The sequence below is a fragment of the Humulus lupulus genome, chromosome 8 (assembly GCF_963169125.1).
Source record: "Humulus lupulus chromosome 8, drHumLupu1.1, whole genome shotgun sequence".
Lineage (NCBI taxonomy): Eukaryota > Viridiplantae > Streptophyta > Magnoliopsida > Rosales > Cannabaceae > Humulus > Humulus lupulus.
Genome location: NC_084800.1, coordinates 86665073 through 86689614, shown reverse-complemented (window position 1 = coordinate 86689614; position 24542 = coordinate 86665073). Strand labels below are relative to the sequence as shown.

At 39.1% G+C, this 24542-nt stretch overlaps 1 protein-coding gene across 1 annotated transcript; it reads left to right on the top strand.

Annotated features, from left to right (window-relative positions):
- The first annotated feature begins 3435 nt into the window (after positions 1-3435).
- On the top strand, positions 3436-4783 carry LOC133795756 (uncharacterized). Its single transcript, XM_062233211.1, has 3 exons — positions 3436-4381; positions 4460-4582; positions 4674-4783. The coding sequence occupies exons 1-3, from the start codon at positions 3436-3438 to the stop codon at positions 4781-4783; spliced, it is 1179 nt and encodes a 392-aa protein (XP_062089195.1).
- Positions 4784-24542: the final 19759 nt, after the last annotated feature.

Genomic DNA, 24542 nt, shown 5'->3' with positions numbered 1-24542 from the left:
CAAAGCGTCAATAACGTTTCGCCGCATACATTATCGTCTAGGGTGGATATGACTCTTGATTATTTATTTATTTATTTTGGGAGTGCGCCACTTCTTCATAACTTTGATTTTTAATATAATATTACTAACGATGAAACTAGGGACTACGGTACGGGTAGTTGTGACCCCTAGCATTTTATTTCAAGGGTGGTATTTGATTCAAAAATTATAATTTTAGAAAATTAAATTTAAATTATTTAATTTTAAAATATTAGATTTAAAATATTAAATTCAAAAAATGATAAAACTATTTTCAAATTTATTACCAATCAACTCCTTAGTTACAACTTGTGTTGTGCTATATCTACACCTTATTGTCACTTTTTGTGCGTAACTCGTAAGAATTTCAGTCATTTTTCTTTAATGATGGTGTACATTATACTTATTTAGAGTATTTTATAAAATTTTAAGAAATTTTGAATAATTAAAGTGCTGAAAATAATATTCAAACAAATTATTTCACATATGTATAAAAAAAAACTAAGTATGAGTGTAACAAACTTTTTAGTCCTATTTTTTATATTATAAATTATTCAAAATTTTCTTGAAATTTTGCATGATATTGTAAATAGCTATAATATGCATTGTTATAAAACAAAAATTAAACTATAACTACCTACGCACGAAAAACGCCTGTTAAGGTGTAGCTACTGCACAAAATATGTATTGTACTGAAGATTTCCTCATATTTTTTTATATATAATTCATATTAACACCGTCACATATCTCTTCTATATAATAAGTGTGTAGATAACGAAAATTTTTGGTTTTAACGGTTTTTATTTTTTTAATGTTAATTTTAACAGAATATTCTTATATTTAATAGTAGTTTGTAAATACTTAAAATAAAATAAAATAAAATAAATAATTAAAGAAATTAAAATATGATATTTTTGAGATATTTTACAATGATAATTATTTAAAAATAATAAATAATTAAACTCTTCTATATAATAAGTGTGTAGATAACGAAAATTCTTGGTTTTAACGGTTTTTATTTTTTTAATGTTAATTTTAACAGAATATTCTTATATTTAACAGTAGTTTGTAAATACTTAAAATTAAATAAAATAAAATAAATAATTAAAGAAATTGAAATATGATATTTTTGAGATATTTTACAATGATAATTATTTAAAAATAATAAATAATTAAACAAATTAAAATAGGATATTTTTCAAATATTTTACATTGTTAATTATTTTTAAATAATAAATAATTAAACAAATTAAAATATGATATTTTTGAGATATTTTAGAATGACAATTATTTAAAAATAATAAAATCATATACTTAAATAAAATTTAATTAAACTTAAACTCACTTATTAGAATAATATCATATTAAACATATAATATAATCTACTGTGAATTAGCAATAATTTTTTTTTTTTTAAATTAGCAAGAAACTTAAATTTAAAATCCACATATAATATTTAATATTACATTAAATATATAATATGTAATCTCTTCTTGTCACTCCCAAATTTAAAAACTAGAACAAACATAAAGTTAAACAAAAATAAATAAATTATTTAATTAAAATATGATATTTATTTCAAAATTTATATGATATTAATATAAATTTAATAAAAATAATTAATAAATTCTATAAATAAAACTAAACAAATGTGTATATTGCACGTTGCCAGTACCTACTATATACATATACCTCTAGCCCTGCCAACTTAATTATATGAATGTTCACCTTTACCTTTTTTTCTTTGTTTTGTTTGGCTATATTATAAGAGTTATTATTTGGCACACTTTACGAGGTCCAATATCCTATATTATAATTATTATAAGGGAAATTTTCATAAATATGGCTTTTTAGAAATAATTGTGCAAAAATATGGGAATCAATCTTTTTATAATATGTATGGAAGATTTTATACAAGGAAAACTTAGAATATGGGAAAAATAAGTACATGCCATAATTGAAATTTAAACAACAACACATCAGCACAAATCAGGGGTACACATGTAATTACCCATTCAATCCTCCTCTCCTCTGCTCATTTGCTCATGCGTGAAACATGATTAAAAAAACACGTTACTATTCCTTCCATCTCCAGCACGCAATTCTCCGGTGATAGCTTCCTTCTCCGGCAACGACTCGCATCTCCGGCGATCACCGGCGATCACCACAACAATCGACCAACTCTAGCAAAGGTTTGACCTCATCTTCTGTCAAAAAAATGCAAGAAAAATCTGATCACTAAACAAATGGTCCCTTTCTGCAGAAATCAAAAAAATTCCAACATTCTTCCAATCAAACCAGCTGCAATCTTTGAAGATTCCAGCGACCTGCATATCCACTACACGATCAAGAAAACAAGGTTTGCAAGAAACCGATTCCTCTGTCAACTCTGTTGTGCTGTCATTTTGTTTTGTTTTTTTTTTTTTTTTTGCAAACTATGTTCAATCTACTATATTATTTGCAACTATTATCTTGATTATAATAAAAATGATCATGATCAAATGTGCTTGCTGGAAAACAAAAACAATTTATAAACTAAAAAATAGGAAAAAAATATCGAAGCTCACTGGTTTGTATACATTGATTAACCAGAAAAAAAACAAGAAACATTCAGAAACATTAGGACAACCAGTTACTTGGAATAACATGCAATAAATTCAACTAAAATGTTTCAGTATGGTATGCAATTACAGATTAAGGGAACCAGTTACCTTCCCACTGGTTTTTCTACATTCATTAACCAAAAAAAATAGGCAAGAAACAAGAACTCTGAAAATTTGACACTCTAATTTATCTTTACAAAAAAATATATATATATTATTTGATGTAGCTGGGAAGATTTACTACAAAAACAATCAGTAACAATAGGGTAACCAGTTACCCTAAAAAACAGAAAATAAATAAAACTAAGAGGAAATTACAACTATATAAAACTAAGGGTAAAAATAAGCAATATATGATTCATTATTAAGGTAACCAGTTACCCTGCAAAAAAAAAAAAAAACAATGTGTAAAACTAAGTGTAACAAGTTACCCTGCAACAACAATCAATATATATAACTAATTTGAAAAACATAAAATATATAAAACTAAGTGTGACCAGTTACCCTACAAAAGCTAAATGTTTCAGGAGAATATGTGATTAAATATTAAGTTAACCAGTTACCTAGCCCATTTAGAACCAACTAACTGCTTAAAAAATTGCCAAATATTACAGATATGGACAATATTACTTCTTTGGTTCAATATGGAGGCAATTAGAATGAAAACAACGAGTACCAAGGATACACAATGTCTGGGATATTAATACCACCAAATTGTTCTCTTGACAACTTGGTGAATTTGATAAAAAATGAGATAAAGGAAAAAACAGCAACTATTGAAGTTTCTTATCAAGTAGAAAAATGAACACCACCAATGAAGGTTGTAACAGACAATTCAGTGTTGTTCTTCCTGGAAATAAAGAAAAAAGTTGCTACTAAAATAACAGACTTACCATTGTGTGTCACTATAATTCAAGAATCAAGCAATGAAAATGACCTTCTTCTACTAGCAAATCAGAAAGCTACAGCAGAAGAAATGGAGGTGGGGACATTATTAATGCAAGCAAATCAAGCTTCCATCAATGAACAAATGTTACTTGAAGAAGGAATGTCAAGCACAACAAATGAGGGCATAAATGTGTCATACATACCCCATTTTGCTGAAGAAGTAGCTGATTTCATAATTGAGGACAATACAAAAAGAAAAAAGAAGTTGGATGAAATCCAACTAGTAATATCTGATTACAGAGTGAACACAATAGAGCAAGGACAAATTTACAAGGATAAGAACACAGTCAAATCAACCCTTAGCTACTATGCAATGCTGCATAACTTCCAGTTCAAAACAAAAAGATCAGAACCTAGAGAGTACCTAGTTACTTGCGCAGATGAAAAATGCAACTGGTTGGTGAGAGCATCTAAGTACAGAAATCAAGATTTATTCAAGGTACGGAAATGCAATCCAAATCACACTTGCTCTGTTGAAATTGTTTTGGAAGACCATAGGCAAGCAAAAAGCATCGTAGTTGGGGAATTAATAAAGAATAAGTATAAGTCAATCAAAAGAAATTACACTCCAAATGACATCATGAATGATATGAATGATGACTTTGGAGTAACTATGGGATACACAAAAGCATGGAGATCAAGAGAGAAAGCTTTGCGTCTAGTAAGAGGGAACCCCGATGATTCATATCAGAAGTTGCCAATATATCTTTACATGTTGAAGAAAGCAAATCCAGGAACAATAACACACCTACTCACAGACAAGGAAGATAGATTCAAATACCTATACATAGCTTTCTCTAACTCAATCAAGGGTTGGAGATACTTGAGGCCTATAATTGTTGTTGATGGAACATTTTTGAAAAATGCACATGGTGGTACCCTGTTTTCAGCATCAACGTTAGATTCAAACAACAACATTTTCGTGTTGACTTTTGGAATATCAGACTCCGAAAATGATAACTCATGGCTATGGTTCTTCTCCAAACTGCGAGAAACCTATGGAGAACCCGAAGGTATGATAGCTTCAACGATATATTCTTGTTTACAAACAAATAGGAACATTTTACCAAAACAAAATACACAAATACATGCTATTTCTTTTAGAATCTGACCAAAGTAACTGGTTAGCTCCTGCATTGTCGGCAGGAACCGTCGGAGTTCGAGGAGAACGGCGCATTCCGACAACGATCAAGACAATTCACCAAAATTTCTGAAAAATGCAGTCGACCAAACTCCTAAACAACAACTACGATGACCGAAAACAACTCCAATCACACCAAAATACTCATCAACAAACCCCGATCACCAAACCCAAACCGCATGCAAACAACTGAAAAAAAAAAGAAAAAACGCTCGGGAAACAAAGGGAAAAAAACTGATCGGAAAAGGTAAAGTAAAAGAAAACTACATTTGTAAAATTTTAAAAAATTACATAAAATAAAATTACCTAACTACCCCTGGAATTAAAAAATAATCATTAGAAACAATATATGGCATAATAAGACATCTTAACAAAAATATGGGAAAAAAAACCACAAAAGTGATAAAAAAGTATAAAAAGCCATACAAAAGTTAAGATGAAAAAAAAGCCATATTTTTTAAAATATCAATTAAAAGTCCATATAAAATGTAATTTCCACTTATTATATATCCATACCATATTGTCATTCAAGGTTAACTTAAGTAGTTGGAAGTGTGAGTATACGGAAAAACGGGTAGGGATTCAATTCTCCATTATATATATAAAAAAAAAAATCAACACTAAGTCTCACATACCCAATATTGATTACATCAATAGCATAAATAATGTTGGACAACATAACTACTTCTTGCCAATACTCGTGCCACAAATTAGAAAGTAATTTCTCAATAGAAGAAAATGACTACTTAGAGTATTTCCAATAGCTCATCTAAAAATGAGAATATTTTATAAATATAGAGAATTATTAAAATTTTCATGCAATAGCTCTTTTAAATCAATTCTCTAAAATATAATTTTTTTTATATTCTTTATTTTTTTCTCTACATTTATAGATTTTTAAGAGTTCTTTTAAATAATTTATTTTTATTTTTTTATTCACTTTTTTTCTCTTTTTAAATTTATTAGTATTTTATTATTTTAATTAATAAAAATTGTTACACCCAGATTTCGAGCCTTAAGAATTGTGATCTCGAAAGATGGATTCGTCAGGAATGGGCTCGTAACGTCTGGAACACGTGTCCGCAACCTAGGCACCGAACCTACAAAGCAGGGGCAACCTCGAAGATGGTAGCCTCGAAACCCTCACACGCTCGAAAGACAGACATCGAAGTACGTCTATTCTCGGATGACCTCGGATCAGGGGTTCCGAGCCTGACATAAGTATGAGCTCGAAGGCACATGTTCTCGGGAAAAATGCTACAACTCGAAAGTCATTAAGAGACCTGGGTGGGCACGGCACTGACGATGTAGATTGATAACTTTGAATATCTTAGTGAGTCATTTTGGAGAGATGCAATCTACATTTATTGTTGTAAATCCCCTATAATAAAGGGGTATTTATTATTCAGTTATACGCCCCCTGGTCTTCAGGGGACATTTCCTTGTATATAGGAGTTACAGGCTTTTAATGCCATTAAATTTATTTACATATACAGAATAACTTCCCGAAACATGTGGGATAGTATTCTGAGATCTCCTCTATAAATAGAGAAGTCATGTACCATTGTGGAGGACCGAAATTTTGTGATCTTGGGAGAAACTCTGGAGAATTCATCCTTGAAGAATTTCCAGAAATCATCTTAAGTTCTAATAACAAAGACTCGTGTACTAGGCAGAGTTAACTGCTGAACCACGTAAAAAATCATGTTTGTCTTATTGTATTTTTCTGGCCATAACTATTTATTGTTTTCGTGCTCTTTATTCACTGTTGACGAAAAACGGCGTCAACTGTTTGGTGCTTTCATTGAGAGCCTTAAGCATTCAGTCCCTGAACAAGTTATGGCCGCTAACGATAAAAACATTCCTGAAAAAACTATCTGAGACGCCCTGGGAAACTGTAGAGTCCAAGAACTTTACTTAGCTAAGTAGATTGTAGTATAATAGTAATAATAGTATTATCTTTATGATTGTGGATTTTTGGTTCAGACCGGGATCTATTTGGACACTCGTAGTAGTACTTGTAGATTTTCTAAGTTTAACCTATAGTTTAAGAATATTAATTTTAACTTAAGGTTTGATTAATATGGCTGATATTGAGGATACTATTTATTATACTATAAGGTTTAGATAAGAACCAATTAGATAATAGCACATGTTATGTATGGGTTTATTAATGATTAAGTATTTTGAGGATTAAATTTATTAAGGTTAAAATTTGAATACTCTAAGGTCAGTCAGCAGCTTTGAAAACGTTAGAGGACTTAGTCAAGGCTGTTTACTCAATTCAAATTAAGCTAAAAATGTGTAATTTCGTGTTTCAATAATCAGCGTATGCCGATATATCGCAGCTATAGGGGCGATATATCGCAGCACGAAGATACGAAGAACCCGAAACGATGCACGATTGCCTCGGGCATACTGGCCTAGGCGATATATCGCCCCTCTCAGCATATTTTGAAAGTTTTCAAAATCGTTCTCCATTCAAACCTTCAACCTCTTGATAATTCTAGCATCTTTTTGAACGAGTCTTCAGCCTCTGCTGAACGATAATTCAAATGTTTTTCACTTAAAAAGCCATTATTTTTATTCAAGTTAAATGAAGATCTCTTCATTCCTAAACTCTATAAATAGGACCTAGTACCCAGCCATTATTCATCTATTACTCAAAGTTCAGAGGCTGCAAGTTGCTAGGTTATTATATTGAGAGTATAAACACTTGGGTTGGGAATCATAAGCTTGATCATCATAAGCTTATCAAACACTTGAGAAGTAAGGTTTTATAGCATTTCGGTTCAAAGTTTAGATTGGTCTTATAAGCCTTCAAGGTATTTCCACACTCTAGTTCAATTGATATTATTTTATTTAAGTTCTCATAGTCTTCTACTCAGCCTTCTAACCTGATTCTTTATTTTGGTTAGGAAATCTAAGAACTTGCACATAAGTTTTTGGTAAGTATATTCTCAATGGTATAGTCCTTCCATTCTTTTCATCCCTTTTCTTCAATTTACTCACCCTGTTATAAATGGTTTTTAGGAGTGTTCCAAAGTCCCAACTCTGTCCTCATATCCCAGTATTTTGGTAAGGAAAATAGGATAGGATTTATGTGTTATATGCTTTTATATGTTATCTTATGATTTTATGTTATGTAATATGTTATGTTAAGTATGATTGTAGACTTGGGCATATGACCTATATGACTAACAAGCCCCAAAATAGTATGTGTGTGACATAAGTGTTATAGTATGTTTTATGTTACCTTATGAATTTTATGTGTATGGTTATATGTTAGATTTTCCTTATTGGGCATTAGGCTCACTCCTTTTTGTTTATATGTGCAGGAAAATAGTCTTAGTGGCGGGAAAGATTCTTGGAAGCTTGGGGAATGTGTATTGAGGCGGAATGGATTCAAGGAGTTGAGAGTTTCAGTTTCGAGGATGTAGTTTTTTTTTGTTTTCTTATGGTTTTTATATGTATCTTTCCGCATTTTATTATGTAATCTCTTTTTAATTATCATTATGTCATGTTTTGATTTTAAAACAATGGGATCTCATATCCTGTTTTGAGTTTATGTAAGTTTAACATTTGTTTTCCTTCAAGTTTTTAATAAAGTAATGATTATTTCACTTGTAAGTTTTGTTAAAGATTAGTGTCTATGTGTAGTTTTCATTAATGGTCTAAGTTTTAGAGTAGTTGGGTCATTACAGAAACAGCCAATGGTAAACCCGAATGCTGAAGAGAGAAGCGAGTCCTCCGATTCTCGAGGACCACCCGCACCTCCAAGGGATGAGAATATGTATTACAATCTTGAGCGGTATGTTCCCATTGTGGAACTTGAAAACCGGCAGCTAAAACAGCAGTTGGCAGAAGCCAACAAGCGGAATGAGGAGTTAGCAAGGATAACCGCAGAGGCGTAGGCGGCTCAGCCCCCACCTCCGCGTGAAAACCAAGCTCCTCCTCCGAGGGACGTGCATGTTCCTCCCCGCAGGCCTCGTGGGCGTCCATGAAAGAATGTTGCCACAAGAAGGCCGAAACAACCTCCGGCACCAGCACAGCCATCCGCTCCCTCGAGACCCCAGAGAAGTGCCCGAGCTAGGGCCCCGGTTAATCCACCTGCGGAGGTACCAGCGAAAACTGAGAACAACCGAGCCCCTGCAGAAGCTTGAACTCAAGTCCCTGGGAACACACAGAATGCAACCAACCCATCTCGGGCAAACTCCAGACCGTCCAGGCCACGAAATGGGTGGCAGCCACCGTCACCCATACGGTTCCCTCCATCGCCTATAAGATATCCTTCACCTCCTCACAGGAATGCTCAACCAGTTCGAGATGAGGACGAAAGACGTGCAGGGAGGAGACAAGGGAACAAGGAAGCTTTCCGGGAGCGAAGAGGCGCCCTATCTGAAAAAAGTCAAACGTCCCAGTCTCGCACTGTAGAAACGAGGTGGCACGAAAAAGACCCATCTCGAAATAATCATTCGACAAGTCTTACTAGTGACGACTCTGGAGATACCAGATCAGTCAGTATGCATGATCAAGGTCGAAAGAATACTGGGAGCCACAGGAATCGCTCCGACTTGCGGGAGCACTTGAATCAGAATCGGGGAAATGTTAACTCGACGAACCAAGACCTGAGTGTAACGACCCAAATTTGCTAATAAGGCTTAAGGGCCTTGATTAGTGTGCCAGGAGGGCAGGTTGGGATTTATGTGTGATTTTATGAATTAAATGCATGATTATGATTTAAAGTATGTTATTTGGCTATTTGTTTAACTGAGATGCATGGCTATGTTTACTAGTATGCATGTAGGCCCGGATCGTGTTAGAAGGGCATAATTGTAATTTTGGCCATGTTGGGCATAACTGTATTGATATGTGATAACTGTATTCTGTGAATTGTACCACGTGGGTGTGGTTGTATTATTGTGATGCACGTGCCGAGACGGTTCTAGAGAGCTCGTTAACTCAAGAGTCACAACGGGATTTCTATACCCGGCTCGGGAGGAGCCTAGGGGTACCTCGGGAATTTTATGGTTAAGTTGAGATTTAGTGGGTAATGGTTATTGGAGATTTAGTAACCTGGGTAACCATTAGTTACTGCTGAGAGTAACAAGTTTTAGAAAGAAAATGGTAGAAATGAAATAGAAATGAAAAGACTTAAGTACCCTTGAGGTTTAGGTGGGAAAGGATAGGCAAGGAGGGGCAAAATGGTCATTTGGTTGGGAATTAGATAAATGGCAGCTGGTTTTATGGGGTACACGGTTTGGGGCTTAACCATTTTGGTCTTGATAGTGTTTGAAGAGAAGAGAAAAGAGAGGGAAAAGCTAGGGCATGAGGAAGAAGAAGAAGAAGAAGAGAAGGAGAAGTTGGAGACCTAGGAGATGAAGGAAGCTTAGGGATGGATTCTCCATATGAGGTAAGGAATTTTATACACATTTAAGGCTTGATTATGTTATGGGTTAAGAATTTGAGCATGGGTTAAGTTTGATGTTTGAGTTTTTATTTTTTTCTGAAATTGAAATCAAGGATGTGGATTTTGGGGATTTGATTGGGTGTTTAGATGTTTTGGTGATGTTTATGGGTTGTTGGATGGTTTATTTGGAGTCTTGAGTTGGTTTTGGGGCTTGGGTGTGAGTTTGGGTTGATTTGGTAAGGTTTTAGCTCGGAGAAAACGCAGGAGAAAACCCAGAATTCTGGGTCTGCGAAGGCGTGCCGCGACACAGGTTTTTCGTGCCGCGACAAGGGAGCCTCTGACTGATGGGTGCCGCGGCACAAGGATGTGGTGCCGCGGCACAAGGCTAATTTCAGGGCATCATTTTTAGGCAATTTTAGGCCTTTGCTCCGGGGGTTCGGGGGATGCCTCCGGGGTGTTGTTCTAAGGTTTTAGGGGTCCCGAGAGTGCGGGATTGGTCCCGGAAAGTGGTTTTGGGTTGATTAGTAATGAGGGATGTTTCTTGTGTGTTGTGACTAGGTTCTTTGAGAGGCTCGTGCTAGAGGACCGTGCTCGCGGCTTTAGTGCATCAGGAGGCTCGGAATGTAGGTAAGAAAACTATAACACCCGAGGTTAGGGCATGGCCCCATATTGTATTATGTGCAAATGTTTAAACTTAAATGAATCATGATGTGTGTGAATGATTATTTCGAATGTACTATATGTGTGATTATGATGAAATGAGCGGCCGTGGGCCGAGTACGGCGTAGGCCGGGGCGTCCGTGGGCCGAGTACGGCGTAAGCCGGGGCGGCCGTGGGCCGAAAGTAACACCTAGCACATGGGATGCTATATTCAGGGTGGGACCCAAGGGATACATGAGTTATCCTCGCGGTGAGAACCGATACCCCAGGCTTCGGTAAGGCTCTGGGGCGGCTTGGCTGTGTTTGCTTAGTCTAATGATTGACTTGTTTATTGTGGATTATCTGTTATGATAAACTGTATACATTGCATATGTTATGTCCTGCATGAGTTTTCTTGCTGGGCTTCGGCTCACGGGTGCTCTGTGTTGCAGGTAAGGGCAATGACTGAGTCAACCAACCATGAGTACAGAGAGCGTGAAGCGACGTGTACATGTTTGGCCTGCCCGACTGCTTTGGTTGGGGGTTTATTCGAAAATGGCTGTAATAATCTATAATTTTATAATTTCTCAAACTGTAACCTTATTTCAAGATGTAATTAGTTTTCAAACCTTATTTTGGGATCCCAACTGTTTAATAATAGAAGTTTTGATGAAACGATGCATTTTCAAAGATTACAGCCTTAACTTTTAATTAGTCACACTTTTGTTTCAAAAACCTCGGTTAGCGAGTTCATTGCACACTGTTTTGTCTTAAAAACTCACTTAGTAACGGCTCTAAGGAAGTAGGGCGTTACACTGAGGGATTGCTTAAATAGGCATAAAGACAACCTGCGGAGGCGCGAACCTGGAATTATGATCGACGACAACCAATTCCAGACAAGACCCCTCGCGAACCCGGTCCAGGAAAGAATTGATCAGTTAGAAAAGGCCTTCAGGCTTTTGAAAAATGAGCAAGGTCACGGTCGATATGAAGATTCTGACGAGGAGCTTGAACCGTTTGCTCCCCATATTTCCAACACTCCGTTTCCCCAAGGATTTCGGATCCCTCACGTCCCAATGTTTGAGGGAAAGTCCGACTCGTACAACCATTTGAGTACATTCAATACCATAATGAGAGCAAGTAACGTGGGTTACGAGCTCAGATGCATGTTATTTCCAGCATCGTTGACAGGACCAGCCAAAAGTTGGTTCGAAAAATATAGAAGACACTCAATAACTTCTTGGGATCAGCTGTCTAAAGACTTCAAGAAGCAGTTCAGAGCCATGATGGGGGTTAGACCTGAGGCATCAACTTTGACTAATGTTCGGCAGCAGCAAGGTGAGACATTGAAAAGTTACCTTACAAGGTTTAACTTGGAAATTGCCCCAGCTCGAAATGCGGATGACAGCGGTCATCTAATGGCTGTCCAAGCTGGAGTAATGCCAGGAAGTGCTCTCTGGGACGACATGCAGAGAAAACCGATGAGGTCCCTAACTGAGTTTAACAAACGAGCACAGAGGTTTGTCAATGTAGAGGAAGCGAGGTCGAAACTTAATGTGACTTCCTAGCCCGTAACTACAACAATAAACGTAAACTCTGCCTCAACCTCGACAGACCCACCAGCTTCAAAGCCTGCTGCGGAAAACCCTTCCAAGAGAAAAAAGAACGAAGGGAGTAACCCCGAGGCCGAGGGAGGAAAGAAAAAGAAGGGGGAAAGATATTTCTCCGTGTACAGAGTGTACACCGAGCTCAACGAGTCTCGGGAGAACATATACCTGGCTAATGAAAACCAGATCCCCTTCAGGCGTCCAGACCCAATGAGAAATCAGAAGTCCGAGAGGGACTCCAGCAAATATTTCCGATTTCACAAAGACACCGGGCATACTACTGATGAATGTCGACAGCTGAAAGATGAGATTGAAGGATTTATCTCGAGAGGTTATTTTAGACAATATGTCAAAAACCAGAATACTAATCAGGTGTCTACGAGCCAGAGGGCAGCCGCGCCACAGCCCACACAAAACAACAATTCTCGAGCTAGGGAAGAAGATAGGCCCCCTCCAATTGATGGAGAAGACGTGATAACCATCTCAGGAGGGCCTCATCCTGCGGGCATGGGCAGAAATGCCCAAAAAAGATATGTGAACGAGCTAAAAACTGGGGACGGGTCTCCTTATGAACTCGAACCTAGAGCTCCAAAAAATCGAAAGATTGAATCCCAGCCAACAACCTTCACCGAGGACGACGCGTCCCACGTTCATTTTCCTCACCATGACCCACTGGTCATCACTCTCCAGCTCGCAAATAAGAGAGTTCACCGGGTTCTCATAGACAATGGGAGCTCGGTTAACATTATTTATAGAGCCACCTTGGAGAAAATGGGACTCACTCTTCGCGACCTGAAAGCATGTGCAACAACACTGTACGGCTTTTCAGGAGAAGGGACCGCTTGCATGGGATCCATCGAACTCCCCATAACCTTGGGAGACTACCCAGTCTCAACAACCAAGATGATGGAGTTCGTAGTAGTAGACCTACCTTCAGCTTACAACGTGCTGCTCGGAAGACCCGCCCTGGTTGGGCTGGGGGCAGTCTCGTCTGTAAGGCATCTAGCCGTTAAGTTCCCGACCCCTAGTGGCATCGGGACATTGAAGGGAGATCAATTGGCTGGAAGGGAATGCTACAACATTTCCTTAAGAGGAAAGAAACAAACGAGCGCACAGGCACTCGTCATTGTTCAGAATAAAGATGGGACGGTCTTGGAGATTGATGAAGAAATCGACCCGAGGGTTGAGGAGAAAGTTGATCTCGAACCGTTAGAAGAGCTCGAAGAAATCCAGCTCGAAGAGTCCGATCCCTCGAAAAAGGTAAAGGTTGGAAAACACCTCCAGGAAGAAACCAAATAGCAACTAATTTGCTTTTTGAAGAGAAACCAAGATGTCTTTGCATGGTCACATTCGGACATGGTAGGAATAATTCCGAACATAGCGAGCCACGCGCTAAATATTGATAAAAGCTTCCCTCCAAAGCAACAAAAGCGAAGACAGCTGGATGACGACAGAAAAAAGGCACTGAAGGAGGAGGTCGACAGGTTAAAAGAAAACCGGTTCATTAGGGATGTTTTTTACCTTAACTGGGTAGCCAATTCGGTGTTGGTCCCAAAACCTAATGGGACGTGGCGAACCTGTATTGACTATTCGGACCTCAACAAAGCTTGCCCGAAGGACTGTTTTCCCTTACCGAGGATTGACCAGCTCGTGGACGCCACGGTGGGGCATGGAATGATGTCGTTCATGGATGCCTATTCTGGATATAACCAGATTCCCATGTATGCCCCCGACCAGGAACATACGAGCTTCATAACGGATAAGGGGCTATACTGCTATAATGTCATGCCATTCGGGCTCAAAAATGCTGGGGCCACATACCAGCGGCTCGTGAATATGATGTTTTTGGATCAAATAGGGAATAACATGGAAGTTTATGTTGATGACATGCTAGTCAAGTCTCAACTTAACGATAACCATGTTGACGACCTCGAAGAGTGCTTTGGCGTGCTCCGGAAGTATAACATGAAACTAAATCCTCAGAAGTGCTCCTTCGGGGTATCATCAGGAAAATTCCTGGGTTTCATTGTAAACGCTCGTGGAATAGAAGCTAACCCAGACAAGATCCAGGCCCTGATCGACATGCCCTCACCTCGAAGACACAAAGATGTCCAAAGCTTGACCGGCAGGATGGCGGCGCTAAGTAGGTTTATTTCGAAATCTACAGACCGTTGTCTTCCGTTTTTCAACCTTTTGAGGGGAGGCAAGAAATTTGAATGGACGGAAGAGTGCGAACTGGCCTTCCAGGAGCTTAAAAAGCACCTCGCAGAACCCCCCATCTTATCAAAACCTATTACGGGAGAAGTACTGTACTTATATCTTTCCACTACCGAACACGCAATAAGCGCAGTGCTCGTGCGAGAAGAAGAAAAGGTACAGAGGCCCGTATATTACATCAGCAAAAGATTACTGGGGGTAGATTCGAGATACCCCTTGATGGAGAAGCTAGCTCTCAGCTTAATTCATTCATCTCGTAAACTTCGACCCTACTTTCAGGCGCACCCCATCCATGTATTGACTGATCAACCACTTAGGCAAGTCTTGTCTAAACCGGAGGCTTCAGGTCGATTTCTTAAATGGGCGGTTGAACTCGGACAATTCGAGATCACCTACCACCCGAGGACGACCATTAGGGCACAGGCATTGGCAGACTTTTATAGTGGAATGTACTGGCATGACCAACGATGAAGTTATAACCCCGACCCACGAGCTGTGGAAACTTTACGTCGATGGGTCATCTAATGAAAATGGATCGGGGGCAGGGGTTATTTTGATTACTCCCGCAGGGAGAAAATTTCATTCTGCCTTAAGATTCGACTTCAATGCATCAAATAACGAGGCCGAATACGAGGCTTTACTGGCGGGACTTCGTATAGCCAAAGAGCTCAAAGCTAAAGCAATACATTGCTACAGCGACTCCCAGCTTGTGGTTAACCAAATCTTGGGAGAATACCAGGCTCGTGGCACAAAAATGGTAGCTTACTTAGAGAAGGAAAAATCCGCATTGGAACATTTCGAGTTTTATGCGATCGAATAGGTTCCCCGAGAGAAAAACTTAAATGCAGATGCCTTAGCTTGGCTCGTTACTTCCGCCAAGAATGATGAGCTAAATGTTGTGCCAATAGAACACCTCTCGGCACCTAGCATTAACGAGCCGGAGGAGGAAGACGTGTGTATGATTGAGTCTGAACCTACCTGGATGACCTCGATAGTCGAATATCTCGAGACCGGAGTCCTTCCAAAAGATCGAAAGCAGGCTCGAAAGTTAATGTATCAGCTTCCCCGTTACACCATTTTGGACAGAAAGCTGTATAGAAGGGGATATTCCATGCCATTACTTCGGTGCGTGACTCCACCCGAAGCCAAGAAGATCATTGAAGAAATTCATGAAGGGTCCTGTGGAGACCATACCGAGGGCATAGTCTGTCCAAGAAAATCATACGCCAAGGTTATTTCTGGCCTACCATTAAATCAGATTCTTTCGAGTACGTAAAGAAATGCGATAAATGTCAGAGGTTCACCACAATTCCTCGAGCTCCACCATCCGAGCTGACCATGATGACTTCCCCATGGCCCTTTGCGGTATGGGGAATCGACCTCATAGGCTCTCTCCCAACTGGCAAGGGCGGTGTGAAGTATGCTGTAGTCGCCGTAGATTACTTCACAAAGTGGACAGAGGCTGAACCGTTAGCAACAATAACTTCCAAAAAGGTCATTGACTTCGTGGTAAAAAAGATCGTATGCCGATATGGGATGCCGAGGAAAATTGTATCCGACAACGGAACCCAGTTTTATAGCGACTTGTTCACCAAATTTTGCGAGAAGAATGGAATAATAAAGAGTTTTTCGTCAGTAGCTCATCCTTAGGCGAATGGCCAGGTCGAAGCTGTAAACAAAACTCTCAAGAGTTCGCTAAAGAAAAAGTTGGAGGAAGCAAAGGGACGATGGCTCGAAGAATTGCCCTAAGTCCTATGGGGATATAGGACTACAGCTCGAACATCAACGGGACATACCCCGTTCTCTCTAGCTTACGGTTGCGAAGCTATGTTGCCTATCGAGGTCGAAATTCCTACAATTCAAACTCACATTTATGACCAAAGCTCGAACCACACTCAGCTCGAAGAAACCTTAGACTTGATCGAAGAAAGAAGAAACGAAGCTCAGCTGAGGAATGCTGCCTACCAGCAACGAGCTACCAGGTACTTCAACAAGAGGGTTCGAGATCGAAAGTTCGGTGTGGGAGATCTGGTGCTAAGGCATGTATTTTTGGCAATGCGAGATCCAGCAGCTGGCATGCTCGGGCCAAATTGGGAAGGACCCTACCAGATAGAGTCAGTCATCCGCCCCAGTGTCTACAAGCTAGCGAGATTGGATGGGAGCCTGGTACCGTGAGCATGGAATGGCGAACACCTAAGACCTTACTATCAATAGTGTAGGAAGGATGTTGCCTTTAACCATGCTTGTTTATCTGTACTGTTTTGCCTACTTTTGGATTTTGTTAAATAAATAGTTATTTCGTCTGATATAATTTATTTTTGCAATCTCTCTTAATCTAATATCCTATGGTCACATTCATAGGATATTAAGGGGGCATCATTGGTATATATATAAATACCACCAGCTTGAAAAATAAAGTAACATATACGAAATACATACAAGTGTTTGGATATAACCAAATGCGCGAGCTAAGATAATTTGGATATAACCGATTATAAAAAATGTACAAGTGTTTGGATGTAACCAAATGCGTGAGCTAAGGAAGTTTGGGTAAAACCAAATTATCAAAAACATATAAGTGTATGGATTACAAACCAATCACAACCTTAAAAGGTTTGGAGCAAACCAGCTAGAACTAATCGACGATAAGTTGGAACCTAAACCTACTTCGAGATAAGTCGAGATCGAGGCTGGAGTATCTTATAAAAAATATATATATAGTTTCAAACTCATAACCTCGGAGAGATAACCGAGGACGAGAAAAAGTAACTAAACAATAAGATATAACTAAACCGTTTGCATTACACACCATACAAGCACTTTTGGGTTCATGGTTAAAGTAATACCCGACCTTGATGAATAACGAGATCGGAAGCGGATAATTCGAGCAAATGGTGCATGAATGCATTGAGCCTCGAGCCTAAATCCAAACTATGTTTGTACGAATAAATAAACATACGCGATTCTTTAATGTAAAATGTGCAAAATATTTCAAACCAAGAAATGAAAAGCATGAGTATCAAAAGAAAAAGAAATTGTATTAGCCCTACGGGCATAAAATAAAACAATTACAAAAATGAAGGGACACAACCCCGAGGTGAGGTTCAAGAAGGAGCAGTTTCCTTGGCCTTCTCAGCATCAGTGGCACTAGACCCCTCAGGACGAATAGCATGACTATCCTTCTGAGCAGCCTCGGTAGCGGCCTCTCGAGCAACCTTCTCCGCCTCAAGCCGAGCATTCCACTTATCTAGGATCTTTGCCTCAAGAGGGCCTAGGAAGCTGGTATCAAGGTGGTCATTATTGGCCCATATTCTGTACATTGCCAGATCGACCGCCTGGTCCTTATTCTCTTTGTACTCGGCAAGGAGGCGAGCCTTTTCACCCTCAATTATATCAAAAGTGGCGGTCTGGTCTTCTTCGAGCTTTTTATTAGCCTCTTGGAGCCGAGTGTTCTCCTTCTTAAGCTCCACAAGCCTGGCATTCTCCTTCTCAAGCTCTGCGAGCCTAGCATTCAGCTTCCCAAGCTCGGATGCCTTGGCCTTAAGCTCCTCGGCTCCTGCCTCAAGCTTTGCATTTGCTGCCCTTAGGTCATCACTCAGTTTGAGTTGAAGATCCTTCGCCTCCTGAGCATAGGACTTGCTCGAATGGATCTTGTTGTTCAACTTATAGTTGAGCTGGGCAGAAACAGCAAGAGTCTGACACACACAAAAAAATCATCATTAACACTCGGACCGTCTATAAATATAGCTAAAGAAAAAAAAAAAAGAAGAAAAGTCACCGCGGCGGCAAGCTCGATACTCTTCTCGTAGAGGGCGGTGCAGTCTCGGGCGTTGTTCAAAAATTGCCATTGGGAAGCGTTGAAACTGCTAAAGCTCTGGCCCACTAGGGACAAGACGTCCGAGCCCAGTGTAGCCCCATGGGATCCAGCAACATTGTCAATTACATACTCCTCAACGTGAGTAGAAACCGACAGCTTGTGAGTCAGAGAAGCAGAAGGCTTTTTGGGAGGTGGACCGAGTGTTGGGTGAACCAATACAGGAGGTTGAGGCTCGGGCATAATGGAGGCACCGACCTGTGAAGTCGGCACCACAGTGGAGCTCGTGGTAGGCGGAGCCGGGGAAGGAGGTGTCTTTTCGGTCCTCTTAAGGACCTTGGCGGGTCGATCAACTTTTTGCGACCCCCTGGGGCGCTTGCTCCTCTTTGCACCGCCACTCTCGAGGATATTGTCGAGGTCGGAATCCATAGCACCTGCACAGTTCTAATCGAGGTTAAGCATAGTGCTAACAAACTTAGAAGATATAAAAAAAACCAAGTAGAGAAAGACCTAACTGGAACTCTCCCCCGAGCTTGAGCTCAGAGACCATGAAATTCCCCCATCTTCAGAAGAGGCGGGGGGAGTACCTTCCCTATATGTGGATGTCAACCTCGAAAGGTCCCTATAATCATTGGTTCCGTATTGGACGGCTATTCCGTTCCATACCTCGTTCAGGCTATACATAGTATCGTATTGCCCGAGCCAGCTATCGAACCTATGGACCCGTTCATCTACCCAAGTCCACACATAGAAGTAGCTCATATCGTCCTTGCACAACACTAACCTATCGGGTTTGTGTTTTAGTAAGGTGGGGGACCACATTTTCGAGCTTAGGATGACTGTACCTTGATCATCCGAGCCCGAGCTCGAGGCTTTCGTTGGCCTCATTCCCTGATTGAGGGCTCCTCCGGAAAACTGGAGGCGGGGGCCTCACCTCACTTCTCGGGGGAAGGGTGCCTGTTGGCAAGGGCACGAGATCCCAGCGGTCGTATTTTTTGTTAGACCAATCCGAGGTGGACTGGCCATCTTCCAAGAGCCCGCAAGCTCGAAGTTTACCTTCATGCAAAAGGTATGAGAGTGATCTCCTACCATAAGGTAGTTGAAGCAGGGTCTCCCTACGCTCCTTCATCTCGTCAGAAGGAGTAGGGCGATGATAGTTGGCTGGAAAATAAAATACAACTCAACTAAGTGCAAGCCTATACATAAAAGTTCGAGCACAGAGATAAAGGAAGTTGGGGTACTTACGGATCCGTCTGAAGGAATAGCATCGTGACGGAGACAGGCCATCCGTCTAGAAGAAGGCCTTCTTAAAATCAGGAGGATGGTTTGGAAGATCCTCAAACATCTTTTTCTCCTTTGGGTAGCTCGAGAGGTAATAGAAGCCATCTCCTCCCCGAGCTCGGGAGGGATTGCTTTTCAAACAAAAGAGATACAAGATCTCTTCTGGCATGGGTCCTTCCCACTTCAGCTCGTTGTAAATCGACTTCAGGGCAGACAGAACCCTATACAAATTGGTGTTGAGCTGGAATGGAGCCAACCCAACGAAGTCTGTGAAGTCCTTGAAGAAAGACTTCAAAGGCAGTAACGCTCCTGCCTTCATATGCTCCTGGCTCCAAGCCGCATACCTCGGCTTGTTATCAGGATTTCCATCTCCTGGGGCGCGACAGCTTCGCTCTTGGAGGTAGGAGCTCGGCACCTTAAGGAGCCTGACAGTCTGAGACCATGGAAGGCCAGGATATCATTTATCTGACCTAGCGAGGTAACCGAGCTCCAGTAGTGCTCGGCCTCGAATAACTCTTTCCTCGGTTGCGAGGTAGAGGGCTCCCCAATCAGTGAGAATTGGAGCTCTCCCAGGTTGGACGCGATGGTCACTTCTAGCCTAGGGTCGAGGGGGATCGGCCTAGGCCCTGAATCAGTTTCCGGATAAAGAGCCTCTCGAAGGATTCTCCTCTTCTTTTCTATGACCTCGACGATTTGGCAGCGATAGTGAGCTCGAGTTTCTTCCTGTTCGCGCGCGAGATCGTATTCACGAATCAGACGTTGGTTCCGAGTAAACAGCGATTCTGGGCTCGGAGTTTTTGGCGAGTACGAAATTGCCAGCAGCGACCCCCACCGTCTTTCCAGATTCTGTGACATCTAGCGAGAAAGAAAAAATGGTGAGGGCCATGCTTGCAAGGAGTCAAGAATAACAAGCTTGGCAAGACAAGCTCGGAAAGTGCTTGGGTACAAAACGAGCTCAATCCTGGAAACCCGATTAAGGGTCAAAACATGTATTCTACGAGAAAAAGGGGGGGAGTGGATCTAATTTTTGAGAATCCTGAAATATCAGGGAAAAAGGTGAACGGTTATTCAAAAATGGTAGTCTTGGGTATCGTGCATTCTTTAAAACCAAGATTTTGTACCCGATATCTTGGTATGCAAGATATGTCTTTTAAATTTTGAAAACCCAGAAAAAAGAGACCTTGTTTGAGCTTGTTCTACCTCAAAACTGGATTTGGAACCAGTGACTTAAACCTAGCGTGGAAACTTAAACTTAAATGCCTATCGGTCAGAGCTTCCTAGCATGTCAAACTAAAAAATAAATCAGTACATTCCCAAAAATAAAAGAACAACACTGACAGAAACCGACATAAAGGAAAACAAAAAGATCATCAGATACTTACACAATGATGGCGATTGCAGAGAAATCGTTGATTGAAGGAGAGGCTGCAGGTATAACCTCACAGTCTTGAACAGGCTGGCGGTCCTTTGTTTCTTTGGCTAGGAGAACATGCAAAAGCGAAAAGCTCTCTGGGATGGCTTCTGGTTTTGTCTCTTTTCTTTTTTCTCTGATGAGTGAAAAATAAGAGGAAGAAGATATCCAGGGCCTTATATATAGATAGTAAATAGTGGTAAAAAGGGATTAATCTATGCCATTGGCCAGAATCCTTATAAAATCCGACGGTCAGGGACAAATGACAAGATGGTACCGAAAAGGTGGCAGGCGAACGATCGTGGGCGGATTTCCAAGGTACTCGAGTACCTTGAATGAGCAATCCCAACCGACACGTGTCCACCCTCAAGTATGTGTGACGGTGCGGGTCCCGAAGAAAGTAGTTCAAAAGTTTCCTTCTCATAGGATTCAAACAAATACTTTTGAGGGGGCAAAATGTTACACCCAGATTTCGAGCCTTAAGAATTGTGATCTCGAAAGATGGATTCGTCAGGAATGGACTCGTAATGTCTGGAACACATGTCCGCAACCTAGGCACCGAACCTACAAAGCAGGGGCAACCTCGAAGATGGCAGCCTCGAAACCCTCACAAGCTCGAAAGACAGACATCGAAGTACATCTATTCTCGGATGACCTCGGATCAGGGGTTCCGAGCCTGACATAAGTATGAGCTCGAAGGCACATGATCTCGGGGAAAATGCTACAACTCGAAAGTCATTAAGAGACCTGGGTGGGCACGGCACTGACGATGTAGATTGATAACTTTGAATATCTTAGTGAGTCATTTTGGAGAGACGCAATCTACATTTATTGTTGTAAATCCCCTATAATAAAGAGGTATTTATTATTCAGTTATACGCCCCCTGGTCTTCAGGGGACGTTTCCTTGTATATAGGAGTTACAGGCTTTTAATGCAATTAAATTTATTTACATATACAGAATAACTTTCCGAAACGTGTGGGATAGTATTTTGAGATCTCCTCTATAAATAGAGAAGTCATGTACCATTGTGGAGGACCGAAATTTTGTGATCTTGGGAGAAACTCTGGAGAATTCATTCTTGAAGAATTTTCAGAAATCATCTTAAGTTCTAATAACAAAGACTATTGGTCTAGGCAGAGTTAAGTACTGAACCACATAAAAAATACGGTTTGTCTTATTGTATTTTTCTGACCATAATTATTTATTGTTTTCATGTTCTTTATTCACTGTTGACAAAAAATGGTGTCAACAAAAATATTTAATGATATAATATTTAAATAATGTCAAAAATATATATATATAAAAAAAAGATATATGATATACTGTCAAATTTTAGTGTAAAATAAAAAAAAAAAAATTTAGTGATATATTATTAAAGATAAAGCAGAAAAGATGTTGACTGCTGTTTGTTCTTTACATTTCTGTTTCTTGGTTCATGTTCAACTTATCTATGTATGCTTACCATATCAATTAAAACGAGAACGAGAAGTGCATAGAATTTACCTTCTTTTTATGGAAACTCGTGATACTTTATCTACTGAATAACTGAAATATAGTGACGTGAATCGTACCAATCACTTCTTTCCACATACCCATACAAACAATAATTAGTAGCACAAGTGGCGATCCAAACTTTTTTTTAACTGTTAATAAAATACAGAGAATTTTATCTACATAGAAAAAATAATTTCGTTAAGGATAAAAATAAAATTAGGTTGAAAATACATTTAAAATAAAAATGGAAGCACCGGGCTTGTGAATGGGATAGACTGCCCTTTCAAAAACAAAACTTCTCTTTCTTTTGGTATATAATACATGGATATATCAAATTTGTGCATATTAGTTAATGAAAGAAAAAAAACATTTTAATACGTTTATAAAAAAAATTATTTTATTTATACAATAATTAAAAATTTATTTCATAATATATAACTTCAACTTTTTTTCTAAAATTACGGTTTTCACTACGCGACTGTCTTTTCTCTTGGAAGACCATCACCATCACCATCGTTGACGACATCATCTTTGGCACAATTCATAAGAGAAAAATTATAATTTCAAGCCAAAAAAAAATCTTATTAATGTGACACAATACATTAAATAATATACAAATATATATAGATATGTGAATGCTCTCTTTCTCTCTCTCCATTAAAAAAACTTCGAGACATACTACATATTGATGAGGCTATAGCTTCTGATTATATAGAGATCTTATCATCATGTATATATATATATATTTATATATGTATGATTCCACATAACTTTTGGTATTGTGTACTATGACTACGAGCATCATTCAAGTTTTAGACCTTAGCCTCCAAATTTAATTTTATACCAACATTGTAATTTAGTATATCTAGAACATTATTTTATGTAGTTAGCTAATATATTAAAACTATAAAACTATAAAATAATTAACATTAGCTAATATCATTTTAAGTTGCTTTAGTTGCAAATGAGGTCATTTATTGCAATGTCTTGAATTTCCTAATGTGGCTTAATACCTGGATTAGGGGGCAGGAGGCTCATAATTGATTTAAAATGTGATTATATGATTATATGCATGATTATGTGAATTATATTATTATATGATGATAATTGCATGCATGTGGGTCCACTTCTTATTAGAATGGCATTTTCGAAATTTTGGCCATGTTGAGGGCATAACTGTATATTTATGTGCATGTATGTGATACATGGGTGAGACCACATTATTATGTGGATATATTTGAGTTATTCGGCATAAGACGATCTTAAGATGCAATTTAGCAGTTTGGTCATAAAGGGATTAATTACCGAGCTCGGGGTGAGCTTGGGGGTAATTTGATGCTTTGTACATTACTGGGAATAAGCGAGTAATGAGATATGATTTATTAATTAATTGGGGATATTGGGAGTAATGGGAATTGGAGGAAGTTATTTATGATTAACGGGATAGGTGGGAAATGACAATTTTGCCCTTGGGTGGCTTTGAGGAATTAAAATGGCCCTAGGGGCATTTCGGTCATTTTGACCATTAGATAGGCTTAAGTTTAGCAGGTTGTAGAAGGTTTAAGGAAAAACAGAGTTCTCTTTCTTCTCTCTCTCGATTCCTTCTTTCTCTCTCTTAGTTTGGAATTTTGAAACTAAGCTAGGGAATTGAAGCTTAAGGATTTAAGGTGTGGGACTTAGGATTGTATTGCAACTGTAACACCCTCACTTATTTTAGTTAAAACCATATCTGAGGTGTTACGTTTTAAAACTATATCATCATTACTTTCAGTGGACATCTGGATTATTTATTTTAAAAAAAAAAACTTATTTCATATTAGTTACATTAAACATAAAGTGTGTCTCAAACATATTATACATAAGTATTAAATAACTCAATTTGTTTTCAAAACATAACTCCACACCTTATTACAAACATGCACACTGATAAACTGAAATAACCCACAAAAGATCGAT